Source organism: the organism of the source record quoted next, unplaced genomic scaffold (assembly GCF_019419815.1).
Source record: "Pyrus x bretschneideri cultivar Hongxiangsu unplaced genomic scaffold, Pyrus_bretschneideri_v1 Contig14, whole genome shotgun sequence".
Lineage (NCBI taxonomy): Eukaryota > Viridiplantae > Streptophyta > Magnoliopsida > Rosales > Rosaceae > Pyrus > Pyrus x bretschneideri.
The window spans coordinates 6,732,739-6,757,290 of record NW_025999435.1 but is presented as its reverse complement, the minus strand read 5'-3'; the positions used below and the strand labels follow the sequence as shown (position 1 = coordinate 6,757,290).

The window sequence follows — 24,552 nt, the reverse complement described above, 5'->3', positions numbered from 1 at the left end:
GAAGTCCATATGGCACACATACCTTATCCAGAGGCTGCAAAGAAACCAACCAAGTTCCCGGAGTTCATCATAACTGACGTGTTGCAAGGGGTTATTCATACAAAGTCAAAATTCGATGATTCCCATGATCAGATTTCAAGCACTCTAACCACTTTGGATACAGGGCAGACTATTGACAAAAGAAATTTGGTTTCTGAAATAAACAAGCCAAAACAGTAGAGCCCATCAAATTTCAAAAATGTAAGAGCCAATTTTACAAGCAGGGTAAATTCTACAAGAGGAAGCACCCAACATTTTGTGGCTGCCAGCTTCCTCATAGAGAACTTCAGCAAGTGCAGAAATTATGGGTGTTAAATACAAGGTTTAAGTCAGTTCGACAGATGCACAAGTCTCGCTGGAGGGAATCCTATTTGATTACAACAAAGTTTCATTCACATAAAAGGCCAAATATGAAGGATTCAACCACTCATCTAAAATGCATAATCGATAAACTTCTCATTATGTACCTACTTTTGCCCTATGACGCTGCTATAGAGTGGTTGATTCTAAGAGAACAAGTGACAGTAACCATCAATTCATTTCTCTACGTCTAGTTATAGCCGTTAACTAAAATGCTAATTGGAAGGCAACCCAATTTTTCTAACTTTTTTCTTTTTATTTCCGTTTATTTTATTTTCTTGCTTTCATTTCATTTACAAAAATCATAAAACCAATAAAAAAAATCAGAAAATTGAGAAAACAAAAAAACAAAAAAAAAGCGATTTTTATTTCTTGTTATTTTTCTTTCCTTATCTAATTAGGTTTTTGATTTGTGATTGCAGGTTGCATTCGGATTCAAAGTCGACCCTAAACATCCACTATACGCACACATTTGACTGAATCCTGCATTTAGTAGCATTCCCACATTCACCTCATGGCAGTCAAATTCAAGCAAAGGATACAGGACAAGCACACGCAGAGGTCCAGGGATATACTCACAGTGGGGTCGCTAATGAAGTCCTCTGCATCGCTTGGAACCTTCTCTCACTCAATCTCTCCCTCACATTTTATTAAAAAAATTCCATTACATTCATGTTTGGGGGGAACCAAGCAACACAGAAGAAGGCCATTGATTAACTTCAGCACTCAGATCCAGATTCATGCAAGTATTTTTTTCCATGCATCCATCAACAAAGACATGCACACATACAACAAATGCAAGCTGAAAGCCTCAGATCCAGATTCATGTAAGTGGAGTGGCTCTGAGCTCGAGGTGCAAATTTCTTGAGAGAGGGAGAGCCTCTCAAACGGCTCTAGGTTGGAAATGACAAATGCAAGCTGAAGCTTAAAACAGAGATCTTAGGGTTAGCCACACATGTAGGTTTGCCCATGTTTTTCCCATTGCTTTCAGGGCCCAAGTTTGATGCCAGGTCCAATCTTTCCTTTTCCTTTGTGTTCCTGTCCATTTTATTTATTTACTTTACTTTTGTTATTTGTTTTGTTTTCTTTATTGTTAGTTTGGTTGTGTTTTGTCTAATTTATTGTGTCCTAGGTCCTTGCTCGTCTTTGTTTCTTTATTTATTTTTTTTTTTCCACACCTTGAGGACAATATGTGATTTAAGTTTGGGGTAGGAAAGTAAAATTCTAGGTTGTTAATTTTTGAGTCAAGTTAAAAAATTTCATTCTTTTTAAGTTGATATCCATAGATTATTGTAAACGTTAGAACAAATGGACATGGTGAAGGTTAATCCTGCATTAGAGTCTTTTCTATTTATCGTTGCTTAGACACTAATTCATGAGTTATACTTTGAAAATTTGCACGTTCCATCAACATGGTTTGTGAGGAGTGAGATTGAAATACTTACTTTTAGTCTAGTTAATTTTTAAGTTTTGTTCTTAGTAAAGTAAAGTTGTCTATTATTATAAAGAAAGTAATAATTGTTCCACCCGAGACTTTACTTAGTAACCGGGCTAGTCCTACCTGATCAACAGTGATTCTCGCGTCAAACGGTAAAGTCTTGGCATAGGGCAAGGTGATTAGATGGTTTCATAGCCTTTTTAGCTCAAGTCAATAAGTCCTTAGGGGTGTTCTACACCTAGTGCCCTAAAGCCTTTGTGATTTGGGAGTCATTGACCTAAAGCTCGCTACATGGGTTGGATCGAAAGTTTAAGGGAACTGACATTGCACGACCACTACTGTTACTGAAAAAAAATATGAAAGATGAAAGAAAAAAAGAAAAAAAAAGAGAAAAAAAGTCGAAAAGAGGAAAAAAATAATAGCCATATTTGAATTTAGCATGTGTGAAATAAAAGGACGAGAGGTGAGGGTTTTAGTTGAGTCTTCTTAACTATGTTGGTTCAAGGAAGTTTGTGAATTCTTTTCTAATTGATTCTAAATGGCTTAGACTCTATGGTGGGATTGGTTGGAACTTTTGAAAAGATGTTCTAATTTTTAATGTTTCCTATGGCTTACGACTTGAAGGTGAAAATTATTTTAATTAATTTTTGTCTAAGTCTTTAGTTTGTTAGTTTTTAATTTGTTTTTTAGTTTTGTTTTGCTTGAGGACAAGCAAAAAGCTAAGTTTGGGGGTATTTGATGAGTCCATATTATACCATATATTTTACCCTAATCTTAGTTATAGTTTATTGGTTATTTGATAGAATTTTGATACTTTGTTATGTATTTCCAATGTAGGACATTCGACTTCCTCTGGAGCAAAAAGTGATCAAACGGACGAATTTTGGAATGATTCTGATTGGAGGATGTTCGTGACTCTTTTAAGATGATTGTATTAAAGTTTTATGTTTTTCTACCAAGCCATTTGACCGTGGCGATGAAATAAAGACCCAGCGCACAGCGTTCCTAGATTGACGTGTAGACATCAAAATTTCGGTGAAATAAATGTTGACCAAAAATTAAAATTTCAACGCTCACATATCACATAAATTTTACATGTAGCGTGTGACTCAACGAAAAATCGAAATAAATTGGAAAAGTCATCAAATAGGACACGTGTCAATACCTGGCAGAAATGATTTATTTCATCTGATTAATTAAATCCAAAAATCAAGTTTTGGAATTCTATAAATAGGAGGCCAAAGACATTCATTTGAGGGGAAGAAGAAGGAGAAGGAGAAGAAGGGAAAGAAAGGAAAAGAAGAAAAGAAGGAAGGAAGAAAGAAAGAAGCCTTGAAACTCTAAAGCTCTCAAGCAAATCCCGAAGGATCAAGAAAGCAATCTTCGTTCTTCGTCAAATCCACCTTCAAGATCAAGCCCCGACGGCCCTTGAAGAACTTCCACCAACTCAAGATCAAGCCCCGACGGCCCCTTGAAGAAAGTGTTCATCGTTCATCATCCGTTCAATTCAAGATCAAGCCCCGACGGCCCTTGAAGAACTTCCACCAATTCAAGATCAAGCCCCGACGGCCCTTGAAGAACTTCCACCAACTCAAGATCAAGCCCCGACGGCCCTTGAGGAAAGTGTTCATCGCTCATCATCCGTTCAACTCAAGATCAAGCCCCGACGGCCCTTGAGGAAAGTGTTCATCGTTGAACATCCGTTCACCCTTCAAGATTAAGCCCAGAAGCCCTTGAAGATCCGTTCATCCTAAGATCAAGCCCCAACGGCCCCTTTGGATCAACAACCTCAACAAATCCACACATCCGTTCATCCTTCAAGATTAAGCCCAGAAGCCCTTGAAGATCCGTTCATCCTAAGATCAAGCCCCAACGGCCCCTTTGGATCAACAACCTCAACAAATCCACACATCCGTTCATCCTTCAAGATTAAGCCCAGAAGCCCTTGAAGATCCGTTCATCCTAAGATCGAGCCCCAACGGCCCCTTTGGATCAACAACCTCAACAAATCCACACATCCGTTCATCCTTCAAGATTAAGCCCAAAAGCCCTTGAAGATCCGTTCATCCATCAACCTTCAAGATCAAGCCCAACGCCCCTTGAAGATCCATTCATCAACTGTGCATCCTTAGATCAAGCCCCGACGGCCCTTTGGATCAACAACTCATCCACAAACTCACATCCTACGAAGATAGAATCAGAGGATCAAATTACAAAGAGATTGTAACCCCAAAATCATTAATACAAAAAATATATTTTGTACACGTATTCTTGTCTCTTGTTTCAGGAATTATTCGTGTTTACAAATTTGGCACGCTCGGTGGGACAATCTCTACCTCTCATCTCTATCCTCAAATCATCAAAAACGCAAATGGCATCAAGAAAAGGTCAAGCTGTTCCTGCAGTCAAAGCGAAGAACAAGAACATTATCGCCGCAACTGGTGATATTTCGGGCATCACAACCCGAAGTGAAGCAAGAGCTCTTTTTGCCGCGGCTTCCGCCCCTGCATTAACTCTGTCAAAGGAACAAGAGCACCTGAGGCACGAGCCTGTGATCACCCTAGCCTCGCTAAGGGCATCAAGAGGGGAAAGCCTGAGGAAATACTCAGAGTCCCTACCCTCCGACGCTGATTCGAGCGGCAGTACAACCATGCAAGTCATGACCACTGGAGCAACTTCAATCGAGGAGCAACTAGCTCAGATGAATGAAGCAATCACAAAGCTCACACGGACTGCAGAGGAGAAAAACTTGCAAACCGCCGGACTCATCAACCGTCTGGAGGCGCAGCATGGCGTCAAAATGAAACCAAGCTCTCTTCCAACTAAGAAGACCGAAGAAGGCTTTAACCCAAATGCCTACGAACCCATGTCAAAGGCTAGGCATGACTTTGCTTCCTCTTCAAATCTTGGAAAGAAGGTTTCAAACACCGTCAATGACAAAGAACGTAACCTCACCAAAACTCAAAAGAAGTTGAAGGAGCATGGTTACGGAGTTGACAACAACAAAGCCGGACTTGGCTTCACACCAAATGCACCCGTGAAGATTTCAAGCAAAGTGAAGAAAGCTAGCGCTCAACACATCAGCGTGAGCATTGAACAAGACCAAAAAGAGCCTAAACCCGCCCCTCGACCGTCGGTCTTCGATAGGATGAGCCATTCAAGCTCCAGAATTTCAGCGCTTAATCGCATTGGTAGTCAAGGCCGAACCTCTGTCTTCAAGAGGCTTAGCGTGCCAACATCCCAAAGCTCTGTTTTTGAAAGGTTGTTAAAGCCTAAGAAACAAAGCAACACAGTTATCTCTCCTCTGCGACCATCAGCTTCGGAAAGATTTGAAGATAATGAGAAGCCTTTTGGAAAGAGGAAGACAACACCAAAGGAAGAAAAGTTCGATGGGTTAGCAGAAAAAGGCGACGTTCAAAGCTTGATTCCTTCAAGGATGAAGCGCCAAGCAATCCTAGAGGTCGACACAAAAGGACCACTGAAGGTAAGGAGGCGCATCGTCGTCCACACTGGCAAATCTTCATGCCAACAAACCCAAGAGGACGGCACTGAAGATGAAATCCCTAAGAAAGATGTCACTTCTGGCTCTTTCGACTCAAAGTCTTCACCTCGACTGTTGGGGGCATGCTCCAAGTCAAGTGAAATTGAAGGATGGACTCATGTCGCTTCGAAGAAACTGCACGAGAAACATATGTCTTCTCCACAAGTGCACCAATCAGAAAGGGGGGAAAACAGCTTTCGCCAACCTCCAAAGCAATGTGAAAATGTTGAAGATAAGAAAATTTCAACACAAAGATCGTTCATGCGGGATCTTTTCTTCCTCGAAGACTTATTCAATTTCTCGATCAAGACTCCTTGCTATGAAGATTGTGAGGAATGCCTTTCGAAGATCGCTGCGAAGAAATTGGACAAGCAGCAACCATCTTGTCCACAAGTTTATCAGTCGAAAAGGGGGCAAAACAGCTGTTGTCAACCTCCAGAACAATGTGAAAGTGTTGGAGATAATGAAATTTCGACACAAAGATCGTCCATCCCCATCACAATGTGCGACCTCTTCCCAGAAGACTTCTTCAATTACTCGGTCAAGGCTCCTTCCTATGAAGATTGCGAGGAACGCCTCTCCCAGATCGCTTGACAAATCCACAACAACAACCAAAGCTCCTCGTTCGCACGAGCCTAAAAGGCGACAACCAAAGCTCCTTGTCCGCACGAGCATAAAAGGCGACAACAAATGCTCCTGGCCCGCAAGAGCATAAACTGTGTACGGCAAAATCATCATCAAAATCATCATCAAAATCATCATCAAAACCATCACTCATTTGAACTACGTTATGACTTGATCCCTCCTCAACCAAGGGTACGTAGGCAACTTGAAACTTCAAAACTTCAAGTACAGTCACATAAAAATAAATAAATAAATGTTTCATTAAAGAAAGTCAATTTTATTACAAAAGAAAAGAAAAAAAAAAATACATATGTTACTATATATATATATATATATTCTCTACAAAAAAAAAAAAAAAAAAAAAAATATACATGTTAAAGTGGGTTTGCCTACACTTAAGACCCATGCCAACTCAAAGAAACAGAAGTTGAAGTCCACAAAAAGGAGCAGCCCAAATCCAGGCCCAGCTCTCTCTCTCTCCCGAGTTTCTGAGCGAGTGAGCGTTTACTTTTGTAAGCCGTCGAAGATTTTGAGATTGTAGATCTACGACTCAGACGTCGCTCGCGGCTCTGCAACTCCACAATCTTCGCTGTCTCTCAGCTCCTCGCTTTCCTTCAACTAGCCGATATGGGGAAGCTCTGGGTTGAAGTGTGCCTGATATCCGCCAGAGGGCTTAGGCGTTCGTATTCGTTGTGGAAGCTCCAGTGGTATGCTGTTGGGTGGACTAACCCGAATAACAAGTACTGCACCAAGATCGATGCGTCTGGAAATGAAAATCCGGTGTGGAGAACCAAGTTTGCTACCTTGATTGAGGGCTCGGAGGCAGACTTGCAGGATCTGGCGCTGCAGGTGGAGGTGTACAGCAGAAGAGCCTATCTTCCTCCGGGAAAAGCTTCAGGGGACGGCAACTATTGTCCTGAGAGAGTTTCTGGCTAAGCATAACAAGAACTCTGAGGCTCCGAGGCATGGAGCTGAAGAAGTTGGGAGCTACCAGTTGCGAAAAAAAATAAATAAATAAATAAACAAAATAAAAAATAAAATAAAATAAAATAAAATAAAATAAAATAAAAAAAAAAAAAATAAATTCCAACAAACCTCAAGGCCCGTGACAAAACGTCCACCAGATCCAAATGGAATACACCACAAGCTCAAAGCCTCGTCTCTGTCCTCTCGCTTCAACTTTCTGGCTCACACAGTTGTGGTATGCTTCCTTTCCAAAACCAACAAACCCATCTACAAATCCAACCCAAGCAGCCATGTTTCAAAAGCCTACACTGGTCTCGGCCGGATCCAAGGCAGATTCACTGCTCTCTCTCTCATGGGTATTCACCGGAAACCCATTCACCGCCGTCTACAGAAGCGCCGGCAAACCACCTATTGCTTCGGTCCAAACCACTGTTGAGACAATGCCCACTTTTCTTCTTCCTTTTATGTGTATTTTATTTTTAGAAATATAATGGCAGTGAGTTTTAGTGCTGCTACTGTGGTGGGTTTTCTTCTGATTACGCTTCTGTCACTGAGTGGCGAGCGAGTCAACTCGGAGCCGATTCAGGACTACAAATCCCTCACACCTCCAGCATCACCGCCGAGGAACCAAAACAGAAACCCAAGTTCAAAAGTGAGTGACGCTCCCGCAGGAGGGGAGTGGTCCCGTGAAGTGAGGGAGTTGGGTGTCTTGAGAAGTTCTCGATCTCATCCTAAGTCGCCTGACCTCACCAAGGTCACCATCATCAAATTCCGCCGCCAAATCCATGGACCCAAAAGCCGTGAAATCGGAGCTGGTCCTGATTCTCGACTATGGCTCCCAATACACCCACCTCGCCTCCGACGCCTTCCCCAAGAGAAACCCGAGTGGGTCATGTCCGGGTCTCCCCAGTCAATTCTAAGCGGAGTCGGGAGCTGGTCGAGCAACGGAAGCCCGACGGGCTCGTCTTCCCAGGTGCCGTCCCCACCTCCGACACTACTACCACCCTCGCTCCTTTCGATCTCAAGAGTTTCATCAGACCTGAAAGTGGCCCCAGAAAACTTGGATCTTCTAACCAGCTTCAGGAGAAGAAAGATTCCCCTCAAAAAAATGTCGTCTTCTTCGATATTTGCAGATCTGCAACAGCAGCCACCACGAAGTCCTGGGCTTCAGCAAGGCCTGAATTTTGATGAACGTTGGTCCTCTTCACGACCGGCTTGCAACTCGTGTCCTGACCTGCGACACCCCACCTCTCCGCAGCAGCGATAGCTACAGATCCCCACCTGCAGATCGAGACCAGATCATACAGCTTAGAGAGGTTGTTGTGCTCTCTGATGAAATTCATTCTAAAAGTGAAACAAGAAGTTGAAGCTGAATTTTTCAGTGGTGAAAATCAGAGCTGGGGTAGTGCGGAAACAAATCTGCCAGCTCTATCTCCAACTCCATCTCCAGCTCAAAATCATGCTCGGAGCGGATCAGCCGGTGATTCTGCACTTGCTTGATATTCCACCAGCTGCTGAGGCTTTGAATGGTGTCAAGATGGAGTTGGTGGACGCCGCTTTCCCTCTGCTTAAAGGTATTGTTGCTACAACTGATGTTGTGGAGGCATGCACTGGAGTCAACATAGCCGTCATGGTGGGTGGCTTCCCAAGGAAAGAAGGCATGGAAAGGAAAGACGTCATGACAAAGAACGTTTCCATCTACAGGTCCCAAGCTTCTGCACTGGAAAAGTATGCAGCTCCTAACTGCAAGGTTTTGGTTGTTGCTAATCCCGCAAACTCCAATGCGTTGATCTTGAAGGAATTTGCACCATCAATTCCTGAAAAAAAAAAAAAAAAAAAAAAAAAAAAAAAAAAAAAACATCACCTGTGTGACTAGACTAGATCATAACAGGGCCTTGGGCCAGGTTTCTGAGAAATTGAATGTTCAAGTTTCTGATGTTAAGAATGCTATTATCTGGGGTAACCACTCATCGTCGCAGTATCCTGATGTCAACCATGCAACTGTCAAGATACCATCTGGGGAGAAAGGTGTCCGTGAGCTTGTTGCTAATGATGCATGGTTGAATGGAGAATTCATTTCCACTGTTCAACAACGTGGTGCTGCAATCATCAAGCTCCAACGCATGCCCTCTTGAATGAGGAAGGAGTTGACCTCCCAAGATGGGTTCAGTCCATAGTCAAAGAGGAGTGGACTTCAGAGGTTTTCGATCTTGAGCTCCCCATTCTGGCCAGCATGATCAAAATTAACGAAGAGCTTCATTGACCGCTGTCAAACGACTAGCCGGTCTTCAAACTCGACGCCTTACACTCTGCCTCAAGCTCTGGCTGCTTCTGCACCTCCGCCATGGTTGCTGCCTTTGAATGTGCTCAACAAAATCAAAGTTTGTCAACACACACCCAAAGATCTCCTCCGTCTTCTCTCGGACTCGCCTGGGTTTTCACCCACGAACTCAGTCTTGCAGATGGCCATATAAAGAAAAAAAAAAAATGATGATGCGGGGAAGCATCTTTCAAAATAATAATTAAAAAAAAAAAAAAAAAAAAAAAAAAAAAAGTGGTAATGATGATGCTGGAAGCATCTTTCAAAAGAATAATAAAAAAAAAAGCAATGATGATGTTTATGTAATCATGTGAAAATATATTTATATATATATATATATAATAAAAAGAAAGAAAAAAAAAACGATGGTGGTGCTTCTGGCACCATCTGAAATATATATATAAATGAATGGTGGATCAGCGCCACCGAAAGCAAAGAAAAGAATAAAAAAATTGATGATGGACGGTGATGTATATGTTTTATCTGTATTTAGCATAATACACTAAATAAAACAAAGCATGTTCATTAATTTTCGAGAAATTACAAATGTGTACAAAAAAAAAAAAAAAAAAAAAAAAAAAAAAAAAAAAAAAAAAAAAAAAAAAAAAAAAAAAAAAAAAAACAAGTTGAAACTTTCACAAAGGATGTGTACGTGAAGCCCCACTACGTGGCAACACTCTCAGAGCAGAAGGCATCGGAGCAAGAGGCATCGGAGATAGAGCATTCGAGGCCTCAATACTTGGCGGAACGCTGGATGACCCAGGAAAGAGGTGCCTCTGGAAGAAAGCTGCAAACCGTTGACGATCATCAAGCTCATCAAGCTTCCTCTTCATGCCCGACGAATAGTTATTTGCAAGCACATGCAAACTTCTATTCTCGTACTTAAGCTGTTTAATCTCCTGCTTAAGATCTTCCACCTCTGCCATCAATGATTCCACTTGACGGGACCGAGCAAGCAGGCGTTGGCCCATGTTGGACACAGAGCCCGCACACTGAACACTAAGAGCGAGGGACTCTTGGACGGCCAACTCATCGGACCGTCCTGACAGCAGCCTACTATCTTTTGGAGTAAGGAGGTTCCTAGCTACTATTGTAGCTGTTGTGGCGTCCTGCATCATGGAGTCTTCACCTGTAAGAGGACCGTTAGAAGATAAGAAAGAAGGGCACCATACATTACCTTGAAGCGGCGCAACCGGATCACTGCTGAGACTCAATTCTAAGCTAAGGTTCGATGGGTTAGCCATTTTTCAAAGGTGTTAAAAGAGATGGGTGGATGGAGTTAAAACTCAAAAGGCCGGAGATGATTTTCAGGAATGAGCAACCTTCAAAGTGTGCATGTTAGAGGTGATCAATACCTCTATAAAAAGGAAGAGGCACTCGTTCAGAAATCAAAGGGCCGCTTATTCAAAAGTGAAGAGACATCGTTCTGCAAATCTCAAAAGCTGGATTTTCCGGCGTAAGTTAGGCGACCCTTTCTCGGCTTTCCAGAAAACGCGTTCAACTTTGTCAAAAGATCTCCGACAAAGTTGAAAACACGTGGAGACTGGCGACGCTTTCGCGGCTTTTCAAAGCACGGGTGCCACTTTGTCAAAAGATCACGTGGAGGTCGTCATCGCAGCTACACATCTTTAGCTGACAAGCGCAAAAGTTCGGCGACGCTTTCTCTGCTTTTCAGAAAACGCGTGCAGCTTTGTCAAAAGAGGCGCTCATTCAGAAATCGAAGAGTCGTCACTATTTCAAAAAGCCGGATTTGCGGGATCAAAACGTTTGTCGACGAGGGTAAAAGAACAGTACCACCACTTGTTATTGGGAAATCCCTATATATGTCGACCTTCATCTTTTATGGCAAGGCAAACCTGCAAACAAGAAAAAAAAATGCCCAACTCTTCCTCACCTCCGAGAGTACACTCCCAGCAAAGCATCTCAAAATGCTCAGTTTTCTTCCTCTCCGGGAATACCCTTGCAAACAAATGACACCAAGGCAAAAGTATCTCATATCATCAAGGGCGAAAGCAAAGGTATCTCATATCATGCTTTTCCCCTATCTTTTCCTTTGCCCTTGTTCTCACCTGCCAGGACAAGGACAGAGAAAGCAATATGTCGGAACCTCCACTCAAACTTGCGCTGCCGCCAAGAAGTGATGGTCCATTCAAATGCAAGGTTTGCATTCAACTCCTGCATCAGGAACAAATAGTACAAGAGAAGATGCTAAACCTGCATAAGGAAATACCACTTCTGCAAAGGGGAGCAAGTAAGGCAAGTGAAAATGATGCATTGAAGCATGTGGAGACAAGCTACGACTGCATATGCTGAGCTATCCTCTAACCCTCTTCAATACGAATTGGAGAGATTGAACAAAGAAACAGAAAAAAAGGAGTAAGCTCAGACCTTCGGGGAAGACCAAAAGAATCCTGCTGCCCAGTTCAAGAGTAGCACAAAGGAAAATCAACGATAGGGGGAGACCAAAAGAATCCTCCAGCCCAGTTCAAGATCAAGCCTCGATGGCCCTTGAAGAAATCACAAGTCCGATTCAAAATCAAGTGTTCACCACCCTTGAATCAAATTCAACTCCAGATCAAAGGAGTAAGTTCAAACCTTCGGAGGAGACCAAAAGAATCCTCCAGCCCAGTTCAAGATCAAGCCTCGATGGCCCTTGAAGAAATCACAAGTCCGATTCAAAATCAAGTGTTCACCACCCTTGAATCAAATTCAACTCCAGATAAAAGGAGTAAGTTCAGACCTTCGGGGGAGACCAAAAGAATCCTCCAGCCCAGTTCAAGATTAAGCCTGCGGAAAATCAACGATTGGAGGAAACCAGAAAATCTTCCAGTCGAACTCAAGATCAAGTCTCGATGGCCCTTGAAGAAATTTCCAGCCCAATTCAAGATCAAGCCTCGACGGCCCTTGGGTTGACATCTACATTAAGGGACTTCAAAACGCATCTTCTACATGTGACAAGCACATGTCTACGACACGCCTTGAAGTGGGGGCATTTGTAGACATCAAAATTTCGGTGAAATAAATGTTGACCAAAAATTAAAATTTCAACGCTCACATATCACATAAATTTTACATGTAGCGTGTGACTCAACGAAAAATCGAAATAAATTGGAAAAGTCATCAAATAGGACACGTGTCAATACCTGGCAGAAATGATTTATTTCATCTGATTAATTAAATCCAAAAATCAAGTTTTGGAATTCTATAAATAGGAGGCCAAAGACATTCATTTGAGGGGAAGAAGAAGGAGAAGGAGAAGAAGGGAAAGAAAGGAAAAGAAGAAAAGAAGGAAGGAAGAAAGAAAGAAGCCTTGAAACTCTAAAGCTCTCAAGCAAATCCCGAAGGATCAAGAAAGCAATCTTCGTTCTTCGTCAAATCCACCTTCAAGATCAAGCCCCGACGGCCCTTGAAGAACTTCCACCAACTCAAGATCAAGCCCCGACGGCCCCTTGAAGAAAGTGTTCATCGTTCATCATCCGTTCAATTCAAGATCAAGCCCCGACGGCCCTTGAAGAACTTCCACCAATTCAAGATCAAGCCCCGACGGCCCTTGAAGAACTTCCACCAACTCAAGATCAAGCCCCGACGGCCCTTGAGGAAAGTGTTCATCGCTCATCATCCGTTCAACTCAAGATCAAGCCCCGACGGCCCTTGAGGAAAGTGTTCATCGTTGAACATCCGTTCACCCTTCAAGATTAAGCCCAGAAGCCCTTGAAGATCCGTTCATCCTAAGATCAAGCCCCAACGGCCCCTTTGGATCAACAACCTCAACAAATCCACACATCCGTTCATCCTTCAAGATTAAGCCCAGAAGCCCTTGAAGATCCGTTCATCCTAAGATCAAGCCCCAACGGCCCCTTTGGATCAACAACCTCAACAAATCCACACATCCGTTCATCCTTCAAGATTAAGCCCAGAAGCCCTTGAAGATCCGTTCATCCTAAGATCGAGCCCCAACGGCCCCTTTGGATCAACAACCTCAACAAATCCACACATCCGTTCATCCTTCAAGATTAAGCCCAAAAGCCCTTGAAGATCCGTTCATCCATCAACCTTCAAGATCAAGCCCAACGCCCCTTGAAGATCCATTCATCAACTGTGCATCCTTAGATCAAGCCCCGACGGCCCTTTGGATCAACAACTCATCCACAAACTCACATCCTACGAAGATAGAATCAGAGGATCAAATTACAAAGAGATTGTAACCCCAAAATCATTAATACAAAATATATATTTTGTACACGTATTCTTGTCTCTTGTTTCAGGAATTATTCGTGTTTACATGACGTTTCTCAACATTTTGGGCATTTTGGAGGTTAAGCTAGCACATTTTGAGGAAGATTCCTCTAGAGGATTGTAGGAGACGTCTTCAGCTTTCGAATAAGATCTTTTTGGAACAAATTAGAGTTGATTTGGTCGGTCAAAAGTTTTCTTTTTCTGAGAAGACTGAATTTTAGTTCAAATAGGAAACCTTTATTTTCTGTTTTATTATTTTATTATGTTTCCTAGTATTACTCTAGGACCTTTTCTAGGTAGGGTTTTATTTTCGAATAGTATAAATAAAGCTTTTTAGCCATTAGAGTTTTATTAGGAGAGACAAAGAAAGGGGAAGAATGCATTAGGTTTTGAGAGCTTTTGGATTGAAGTTTATTTTCTAGGTGTTTTATATCCTTGTTTGTAATAATATTTTGTTTATGATTGTTAGTAACTAATTTCCATTTGCTAGGGCGAGGCCACTGAGCCTTAGCAAGAATATGTAGTTTCTTTTCAATTTGCTTATGATATTATGCATGCAAGTTTTGAATTATTAATCACCATGTTTATACTGTCTAGTTGTCTTAATGCTTAGCTACCATTAGGATCTTTAGAAAAGTAATTTGATGCAATTTTGGTAGGAGGTCGGTCCTTGAAATTGACTGAAGGCTTCTTGTGATTAATATGTGCAAGTTCACTTAGGATGAATACGACGTCTTAAGGGTTGTACAGTTTTTCAAATGGTTTCACAAAGCTTAATGAGTCATGCATGTTTAGATTTGATCTAAATACCACAGATGGATTGTATGTTTGATATATGCTCTATGTTAGGGGTCCAAGTAGGCATATATTAGGAAAACCTAACCTTCAAAAATGCATGAGTAATTCATAAGTAATTGGAAGAACTATATAGGATTGTTAAGGTGACGGCAGAACCCTAGGCTTTTACAATTTAATTTCAAAAACCGTTTTTCTTTTAGCTTATTTTATTTTGTCATTTTATTTAATTATTTTCTATTAAATTCGTTTTTATTATTTTAAATAAAAAATCAACTTTTTTTCAAAACTTTGTTTTAAGTAATTAATTAAGATTTGATTTGATATAAATTATTCATTCAATCCCTGTGGAAAACGACCTTACTAGAGCATCTATACTACAATTACCTTGTACTCTTGCAAGTATTTTAGTGTTCTTATCCCTACTTTTGCAGATGGTAAAATCCCTATCATACTTATTTTCAAATTAAGAGGGTGGTCCTATATACACATGAGCCAGGAAGGAAGAGTTCCAGTATGCTGGGCCAATTGTGGGTAAGTACGACAAGGATACCTACATAGAAGAGAAAGAAACAAGAGGAGCTAAGGCCATTTCCAATGGAGATGGCTTAAGGTTCAAAAGCCAAAAAATGGTCTAATTTGTCCAGAAGCTCACCTCCAACTGATGACTCGGCTATAATTCTTTAGAGTCCACTAGGCCATTATTTGGCCAAAAGGGCATCAGGCCGGCCATTTGTAGTTCCCCTCTCAGCCTCTTTTTTGGGACCCAACTCTTCAGTTGCAATAATTGATTCAAATTCACGACTAGATTTGAAACCATCCAAAGTAGGTTAATTAATTAACCAACAAATTTAAAGTATAAACTTAATACTAATAAATTATTGAGGGGGCTATATTTAGCCCCTTCAATTCGACATAGTATATGAGTATGATCTAACACTGTTTATGTAAAAATAATTTTTTATAGGCTATATATCTGGATGAGGCTACGTTTAGCCCTTTTCGATTGGAAATGGCCTAAAAGACCTATTACTGCTTACTACTGCCATGAAAAAGTATTTCATTTGTGCCTTGTCCCCAATGGGCTTTGTTTGTTGATTGAATTGTACTTAAGGGAGGAATGAGTTATCAGTTGTCAATATCATTGAATCAATCCACGCCCAATCTCATCCAAATTTCTAATTGCATCCTCAACCTTTTTAGGCTCTAAGAATCTCAAGATTTTCGAAACTCATAGTCCACATTCAACTCGCAAACCCGTCCAACCCAAACCAAAACTAGTTGGGTTGGGTGAGGCGGAGTATGGTCTTATCAAATCATGGACCAACTATGATGGGTCAGCTTACGGTTTAGGTATTGATCCGACTCACCCTAACCTACAAAATTGTATAAAAGTAAATTACCAATTTCATCCCTTCCAAAATGATTGGATTAGAAAGAAATACTTTTCTTTATGTCTACCCCATTCTAGTCTCCTAAAAAAATATTCTCTCCTACTTTTAATATATGTACATCGAATTTAGAGGGTACGTGGACTGTGACGCCACTTTATATGTTTTGTTAATACAATTTCGTTGCTTAATCCTTGCAAACGATGAAAATGGTACCATGAAACATGTAATTACCCACTCAATATATAAATAGGGATAAATATGACCAAACACTTTTTCACTTCCTACATACTTTTGTTTAATTTTGTTAATTTTTTATTTATGATTTATTCAATCCAATAATCAAAAATAAACAAAGCTATGTAGCAAGATAAAGATGGTGTGTGAGTCACTAATCAAATTTGAATTTAATATTTGGAAACAATACATTTATACCATCTAGAATACTTCTCAAGAATGAATTCTTGCTGCTGTGTTTGTTCGAGGTTATTATGTTTGTATCTAACAAATTATTATTGAATGGATCCTTACGGTTTTAACAAGAATGATAAACCAGTTGGCAACGCACTATGCAAGAACAGCCACATAAGCTCCATCGCCACCACCTGCAAGTATTACTAAGTCCAGGCACATTTGTATCTCTACTAATCACAATTATCTAATATAAATAGCTACTTAAATGTTAGACTAACACATCTTTTTTACTTCCAAGTTCTTCTTTCAACCAAATTAAAAGATGGAGAACCAAAAAGGTGCAGCAATGCATGTCCATATATCTTCTTGGTCTTACTTTGATCATGTTTTACTTATCAAGGGCAGTTGCACAAGAGGAACAAAATAGCCTCCAAACTTACATTGTTTTTCTTGAAAAGCCGGCCTCCTCGAAATTTTCTGTGGAATCAAATTTAGACAGTTGGTATCAGTCATTTTTGCCTGAAACTACTGCAAACTTAAACCAGCAAAGGATCGTTCATGCATACCGTAGTGTGGTCACTGGATTTGCTGCTAAACTGACACCAGAGGAAGTGAAAGCAATGGAAAACAAAGAAGGGTTTTTGTCGGCTCATCTCGAGAAAACGGTTCCTTTGCTAACTACTCATAGTCCTGACTTCTTGGGGTTACACCAAGGATACGGACTATGGAAACAAGCAAATTACGGTGAAGGTTTGATAATAGGACTCTTGGATACAGGCATTGGACCCGATCATCCTTCATTCAGTGATGAAGGAGTATCCCCGCCTCCAGCTACATGGAAAGGCAAGTGCGACTTCAATGGAACGGTGTGCAACAACAAGCTCATTGGTGCACAAAATTTCGTTGGTGCAGAAGAAGGGAATATTACAGGAAATCCATTTGATCTCGTTGGCCATGGCACCCACACTTCTAGCACCGCTGCTGGAAATTTTGTGGAAGGTGCCAGCGTGTTTGGAGAGGCCAATGGCACGGCTGTTGGCATGGCACCTTATGCTCACTTGGCAATGTACAAAGTCTGTTATGGGATTGGTTGTAGGTATGGCGACATCCTAGCTGGTCTTGATGCCGCTGTTGAAGATGGCTTGGACGTGCTTTCCCTTTCACTTGGAGGCCCCTCACTTCCTTTCTACGATGATGTCATTGCAATTGGTGCATTTGCAGCAATTAAAAAAGGAATATTTTTCAGCTGTGCAGCTGGAAATTCTGGTCCCTATTATGAGTCTTTATCAAATGAGGCACCATGGATTTTCACAGTCGGAGCAAGTACCACTGACAGAATACTAAAATCACAAGATGAGAAACTCAACACCTATGGCATAATCGGAGATGCACTTGCTCCCAAGGTAGCTTCCTTTTCGTCAAGAGGACCAAGCCTTTCAAGCCCTGGAATTCTGAAACCTGACATCATTGGACCCGGCGTTGAAATCCTAGCAGCATGGCCTGAATCAGTAGACAATGCCACACTTCCTAATCCTAAGGCAACATTTAACATAATTTCTGGTACCTCAATGGCAACTCCTCACCTAAGTGGCATTGCAGCTTTGATCAAGAAATCACACCCTGACTGGTCTCCAGCTGCAATCAAATCTGCCATCATGACAACCGCTGATGTACAAAATCTTGCAGGCACACCGATCGTGGATCAAGATCTTACACCTGCGGACGTTTTCGCAATTGGTGGAGGCCATGTCAACCCTGCAAAGGCAAATGATCCGGGTCTTATCTTCGACATAAAACCTGAGGATTACTTTCCTTACTTGTGTGGATTGAATTACAATGAGACAGAAATAAAGATCATCACACAACAAACAGTGAAATGCTCTGAAGTCGGGGTCATACTAGAAGCACAGCTCAATTACCCTTCATTTTCTATTAAAGCAGGCCCGAACCACACTCAGTCTCAGTATTATACACGGACTGTGAAGAACGTTGGCCCAGCTACGTCAACTTACAACTTGGATCTTTTAGTACCACATCAAATGGGAATGAGTGTGAATCCTCAGGTGCTTACATTCACAGAGGTTAACCAGGAGATTACATACCATGTTGAATTTATCGCACAAGATGGTGCTGGGAAGGATGGTGTTCCATACGGTCAAGGGTACTTGAGGTGGTTTTCTGATAAGCATAATGTTACTACCCCTATAGCTATCATCTTTGACACCCCGCAAGATTAAGATTTGTTGCTTTAGATGCTATAAGCAGTCATCCTCAAAAAAGAATGTGCGCCGTCCAATTCAAACAAATGTTCATCCATGATGCATTATGAAATAAAACATGGCGTTTATCCATGGTTGTTGTTCTTCTTCTTCTTATTATTATTACTACTGGTCGTATGCCCACACATTCGTGTGTAATTAAATTTGTCTATTATTTGTTATGAAGTTATTTATGTCACTTTTTTAAAGAAAAATTAAAAATTAAAAATTAAAAAAAAAAAAAAACGAAATAAAATTGAGCGTGGAAATTTTATTTTTTATTTTTTTGCTGGGGGGGTGTTTGAAGTGGGAAAAAAACCTTCTTTATCTAAAATTTTTTACTTTAAATTGTGTGTTATATTTAGGAAAAATTACACTTAGAGTATATTTTCAATACTTAATTATATATTGCAACTACACTTTTTAAACATTTCAAGGAAGGACATTTTTTAAATCCACATAAGATGACATCATGTCATGTTTTTCCGTTAGAAACAGAGTTATGTATTTGCTCTTCCTTTTTTTGTTAAATGTGATTGGCAGTGATTGACGGAATTTACTCTCTTTTATTCGAATCATTCAATTTTTATTTTCGTTTCTCTGCTATTTTTCTTTGTCTCTTAAGTTTTTATGTTCGATTTATATCTCATCATCTCCCTCAATTATCTCTTGCCATAATTTGTATTTTTATCATTCAAGTTTTCTTCGAAGGTAAGTTTATCTTTATGAATTTATCTGTTTCGACTTTTGATTTTTTGAAGTGTTGTGTGTTTTTGAATTTATTCGGTTTAGATTTTGAAACGAGTCTCTGATTTTTCAGTTTTTTATTGGTCGCATTGAGTTTTTTTGGATTGCTTTTGTTTTTTGCAGGCAAGGTTTTTTAGTTTTGAAGATTTTGATTCAGTTTTTATTTGATCGAGTGCTCGGCGAAGGTGATTTTTCGTTGTGCTGCTTTTGTTTTCATTGAAGTTCCTTTTGTTTTTTGTAGTATAGTTATCATGTATATTTGTTAGAATTGGAATGGATTACAAGTTAGTTTAGTGTTTGATGAGGGTTATTAATATTTATGCAGTATCTGCTTATAGAATCGTGCAGAATTAGTTGGCATAAGTTTTTTTTTGGGGGGGGGGGGGTGTGTAGCATCAGTTTTATATAACACAAAGAATCGCTTGGCATTGGTTTTGAAAAGACAATGGATTAGCAACTAGTTAATGGATTATTTCATTATTTTTGGCATTTTGTGTAGCATCTGTGTTACAGATATTTGTGCAGTATCAGCATTTATACATTTTTTTATTATCATTTGTGCAGCATCAATTTTACCGAATATTCTAAGAGTTTTCTCATTTCTGAAAGCTTTTGTGGAGTATCAGTTTTTATTGATTATTATATTTACATTTTAAAATGCATATATATATATATATATATATCTAATTATTTATGTGCAACATTAGTTTAATTTTATGTTTTTTTTTTTTTGGTGTAGATCATGTCCATTGTTAAAGCTTTAAAGTTTGTATATGAAAATTGTGCAGTATTTGTGCCGCTTTATCCGCATGCTAGTTATGAGGATTTGTGTGGACAATTAACTTTAAGGTTTTCAAGTTTGTCATCAAGAGGCTTTTTGTTGAAATACTCATTATACGGAGGCGAACCAAATTGTTTATTAGACTGCAATGAAGATATTCAGACACTTCTATTGGTGAATAAATTGATTTCAAATCCTATTGTTGACATTTATGTTCATGCTAAGAAGGAGATGTCTATTGTTTCTACTAGTAGTGTGTCATCTTGTTGCCTAAGTGAAGCTACTAGTATTGGAGATGAGAAACAATATTTGGGTAAGTATGGCTCTTATGGACCTCACCATTATGCACGAAATGAATTGCAGTGTTATATTTCTTATGAGGGTTAAAGTTATGAAGATGGTGCAATTGAGTTTCATAAAAAATTTACAGAATACTCTATTGAGGTTGATTTTGATTTGAAGTTCACTAGGTTCACTTCCATCTTTCTTCTTCGCTTTCTCATTCACAAGAAGAGGTATACTCGCTGGTTTAAAATCATCCTTCAAGCCAAATTTATCCCTAAGAGCAAGAGCATACTTCTTCTAGTTTACGAATATACTAGTTCACCTCAGACAATTCCCATTCCAAGGAACTGATAGAGCAATCCAAGATCAATCATTTCATATTACTTCATCATATCCTGTTTGAATTCTTCAATCGACATTGCATAGCTTCCAGTATACACAATGTCATACACATAGATGGATACAATCAGTGATTCCTCATTTCTCAGTTTGATATATAATGTGGCTTCACTAGGACTCCTTTGAAACCCACAGCTTAGTAGATAACTATTTATCTCATCATACCAACCTTTGGGTGCTTGTTTTAGCCCATAGAAAGCCTTCTTTAATCTATACACCTTATCTTCAGTTCCAGACTTTACCAAACCATCAGGTTGATTAACATAAACCTCTTCTTGTAAAACACCATTAAAAAATGCAAACTCACATCCAACTCATGTAGCTTCCAATTTCTCTGTGCAGCAAGAATAATCAAGGTTCTGATTGTGTCAAGCCTTGCAACTGGTGCAAGGGTTGCGTTGAAGCCAATACCAGGCTTCTATGAATAGCCTTTTGGCAACCAATCTAACTTTATGCTTCTGAATTGTACCATCCAAGTTCAATTTGGTTTTGAAAACCTATTTTACACCAATCATTGGTTTCTCAGTAGACCTATCAACAAGCTCTCATGTCTGATTCTTTTCTTGTTCAAAACCTTCTGGTTTAGCAATGCACATATTGCATCTAGCATAGACCTCACTCAGAAAAATAAGTTTTTTGGAAAAAAAAACGAAAAAAAAAAAAATGAAACACACTAAGATGAACAACGGTTCTGTAAAACTTGGAGAGTACATTGCTCTCTTTCTATTCCTCTTGGATTCGATTACAGAGGCATTCGATCACACACAGATACATAAGGTGTGAATGAAATATACAGAACAAAATATAATCAGTTAGGAGCCACATGCCTCACTCGTGCTCACGTGCTCCACATGGGACTACTTAAAAACTTAACAAATTTGGACAGATGGCACACTCTCCATTGTTTAGATGTTTTAATCCTAGTTATCAATTACATTCAACTTATAAGTTGAAAATTAAACTAAGAACACTTCAATTCATTTTGAACTGCAATGTGATGCAATTCACTTCCTTTGATCTACATTAGCAACATGTTTATGCTGCAACATCTAACATAGCTGCTGGAAATTTTGTGCAAGGGGCTAGCATGTTTGGAAAGTCAAATGGCACAGCACCTTGTCCTCATTTTGCAATGTACAAAGTCTGTTATAGCATTGGTTGTAGGTCCGATGACATCTTAACTGGCCTCAATTGGAGGTCCGACACTTCCGTTTTACGATGATATATTGCAATTTGTGCATTTGTAGCAATGAAAAGAGGAATACTCGTTAGCCACAGAATTGGAAAGTCTAGTAATGAGGCCTTAAAGTTTCTTATAGTTGGAGCAAGTACTACTGAAAGAATACTAAAATCACAAGATGAGAAGCTCAACTCATATGACACCGTACTTGGAGATGCTTTTGCTCCCAGCGCCGCCTTCTTTTTATCAAGATAACCAAGCTGCACAAGCCCTAGAATTTTGAAACCCAACATCATTAGACTCGACGTTAAGCATTAAAATCCTAACTGCTTCGCTAAATCAGCGGACAATGTCGCACTTCCTAATCCTAAGGTGTCATTTAACATAATTTTGGGTACCTCGATGCTAAGTCCTCACCTAAGTAGCATTGCAGTGTTGCTCAAGAAATCACACCCTAATTGGTATCCAGTTGCTATTAAATCTGCCATCATGACAAATGATAAAGTATTAAACCTCGCAAGCGTACCCATCGTTGAGAAAGGGCTTAAACCTCTGACCTCTTTGAAATTGGTGAAGGCCATGTCAACCCTGCAAAGGCAAATGACCCTGGGCTCGTATTCAACATAAAACAAGAGAATTACTTTCTTTACTTGTGCGGCTAATGACACGCTGATAAAGATAATCATGTAACAAATAGTTAAATGCTCAGAAGTCGGAGTCATACCAGAAGCACAACTCAATTACCTTTCCTTTGCTATTAAAGCAGGTCCCAACCAATTAAACTTTTGTTTTCTTCAAAAAACCTCAACAGTATGAGGGCAATTTTATTGATAACGAAAAAAAGGAAGTTAAACCTAGTCATGGGGTACGTAAACCTAACCCCTCATAATACAAGAATAAAAGGATAAAAAAAGTACATGAAAAAAGGGGAGGCATAAACCTTACCCCACTAGAATGAAAACAATAATGATACAAGGAAAAGAGGAGACATGAAACCTAATCCCTCTAAAGCCAAACCTATTGGTCTAGACCCAGCAAAACAGATCGAGCAACATCACAAGGTTAAGAAAATTAGACAAACCTATATGTTAAGATGCACATTAATTTGAGAACGAAAGCCAGGAAAATCAACATAGTCTGAAAACAAAGCAACACGAGCCACCAACAAAGGGGAGTCATGCCATCACAAATTTCATCAACCTATGCCAGTGTGTATCTTCTATCTATTCTTTTCCATCAATAAAACATGATAAGAAAAATAAGATAAATTAAGCTACGATCAAATAAAAACGATAAGTTGTAATACAGAGAAGACAACCCCATGCTCAGGTAGTACTTGTAATGTCCAACTCTGCAAGCTTATACGATCAAATAAAGCACTTGCCGTTTAGCTCCAGAGTTAAGTTTTTGTCCTCAGGTAGTCTGGCCTAAGTTCACAACGTAGTACTTTCACAAAAGGTGCATCATCAGTTCACCACAAGATCATCCCTCATTTGGCGACGAAGGAGTGCCCCATCCTCCGGGTACATGGAAAGGCAAGTGTGAGTTCATTGAGACAACATGCAATAACAAGGTTATTTGGTGCAAGAAATTTCATTGGCGCAGGCAAATGCATACCTAATCCAGAACCTCCAATTGACCAAGATGGCGATGGGGGCGACACGTCTAGCACAACTGTAGGAAATTTCCTACATGGTGCCAGCGTGTTTAGAGAGGCCAGTGGCACAGCTACTGGCATGGCTCGTCATGCTCACTTGGCAATGTACAAAGTCTGTGAGTTTGATTGTTCTGAAGGTTATGTTTTGGCTGCAATGGATGTTGTGGTTGAGGATGGAGTGGACGTGATATCCCTCTCACTTGGCTGTCCCACAATTCCTTTCTATGAGGATGTGATTGCAAGCTGCATTTGGAGCAACTCAAAAGGGAGTTTTTGTCAGCTCTGCAGCTGGAAACTCTGGTCTTGAACCCGGTTCTTTGTCAAATGAGCCTTCATGGATTCTCACAGTTGGAACAATAACAACCGACATAATATTAAACATAAACTCACAACCTACAGCCACAATCTTGTCCAATGGCAACAGAGACGCCCTTGATCCCGAGATCGTATCCTTTTCATCAAGAGGGCCAAACACTATAAGCCACGAAATTCTGCAACCTAACATCATTGGACCTAGTGTTGACATCCTGGCAACATGGCTTGAATCAGTAGACAACTCCACACTTCCTACTCCTAAGGCAACATTTAACATAATTTCGGGTACCTCAACTTTAACTCTTCACCTAGGTGAAATCGCAACCTTGCTCAAGAAGTCACACCCTGATTAGTCATCAAATCCACCATCATGACAACTGCGAATGTTCTAAATCTTGCAGACAGGCCCGTTGTTGATTAATGGAACAAAACTGGGAATATCTTTGCAATTGGTGCAGGATATGTTAACACTTCGAAAGCAAATGGTCTGGGGTTCAACCACAATCTACAACCAAAGCACTATATTCATACTCATGTGGCTTGAATTACACCAAAAAATAGATAACCAACATCCCCCAAGAAACAGTGAACTGCTCTCAAATCGGCACCATAGAAGAAACACAATTGAATTATTCATCATTTTTTATCATTGTAGATTGGATAAAATGCAAACCAAGTCTGTGCTTTACACAAAGACTATAAGGAATGTTGGCCCGAGTAATTCAGCTTACAACTCGGATCATTTACAAGATATATAATAAATTTATATAAATCCGCTTAGGCCCCTGCCCGCCGCCCAACTAGCG

General features: G+C 40.0%; 2 protein-coding genes and 1 pseudogene across 2 annotated transcripts; all 3 read left to right on the top strand.

Moving 5' to 3' along the window:
• Nucleotides 1-6,344: 6,344 nt before the first annotated feature.
• LOC125475157 lies at nt 6,345-7,020 on the top strand (annotated as a pseudogene).
• A 1,407-nt stretch (nt 7,021-8,427) lies between these two features.
• On the top strand, nt 8,428-9,103 carry LOC125475156 (malate dehydrogenase-like). Its single transcript, XM_048579527.1, has 2 exons — nt 8,428-8,718; nt 8,912-9,103. The coding sequence occupies exons 1-2, from the start codon at nt 8,428-8,430 to the stop codon at nt 9,101-9,103; spliced, it is 483 nt and encodes a 160-aa protein (XP_048435484.1).
• Nucleotides 9,104-16,474: 7,371 nt separating this feature from the next.
• LOC103962354 (subtilisin-like protease 3) lies at nt 16,475-18,361 on the top strand. Its single transcript, XM_009375052.2, has one exon. It carries the CDS (start codon nt 16,475-16,477, stop codon nt 18,359-18,361), a length of 1,887 nt encoding a protein of 628 aa, XP_009373327.2.
• Nucleotides 18,362-24,552: the final 6,191 nt, after the last annotated feature.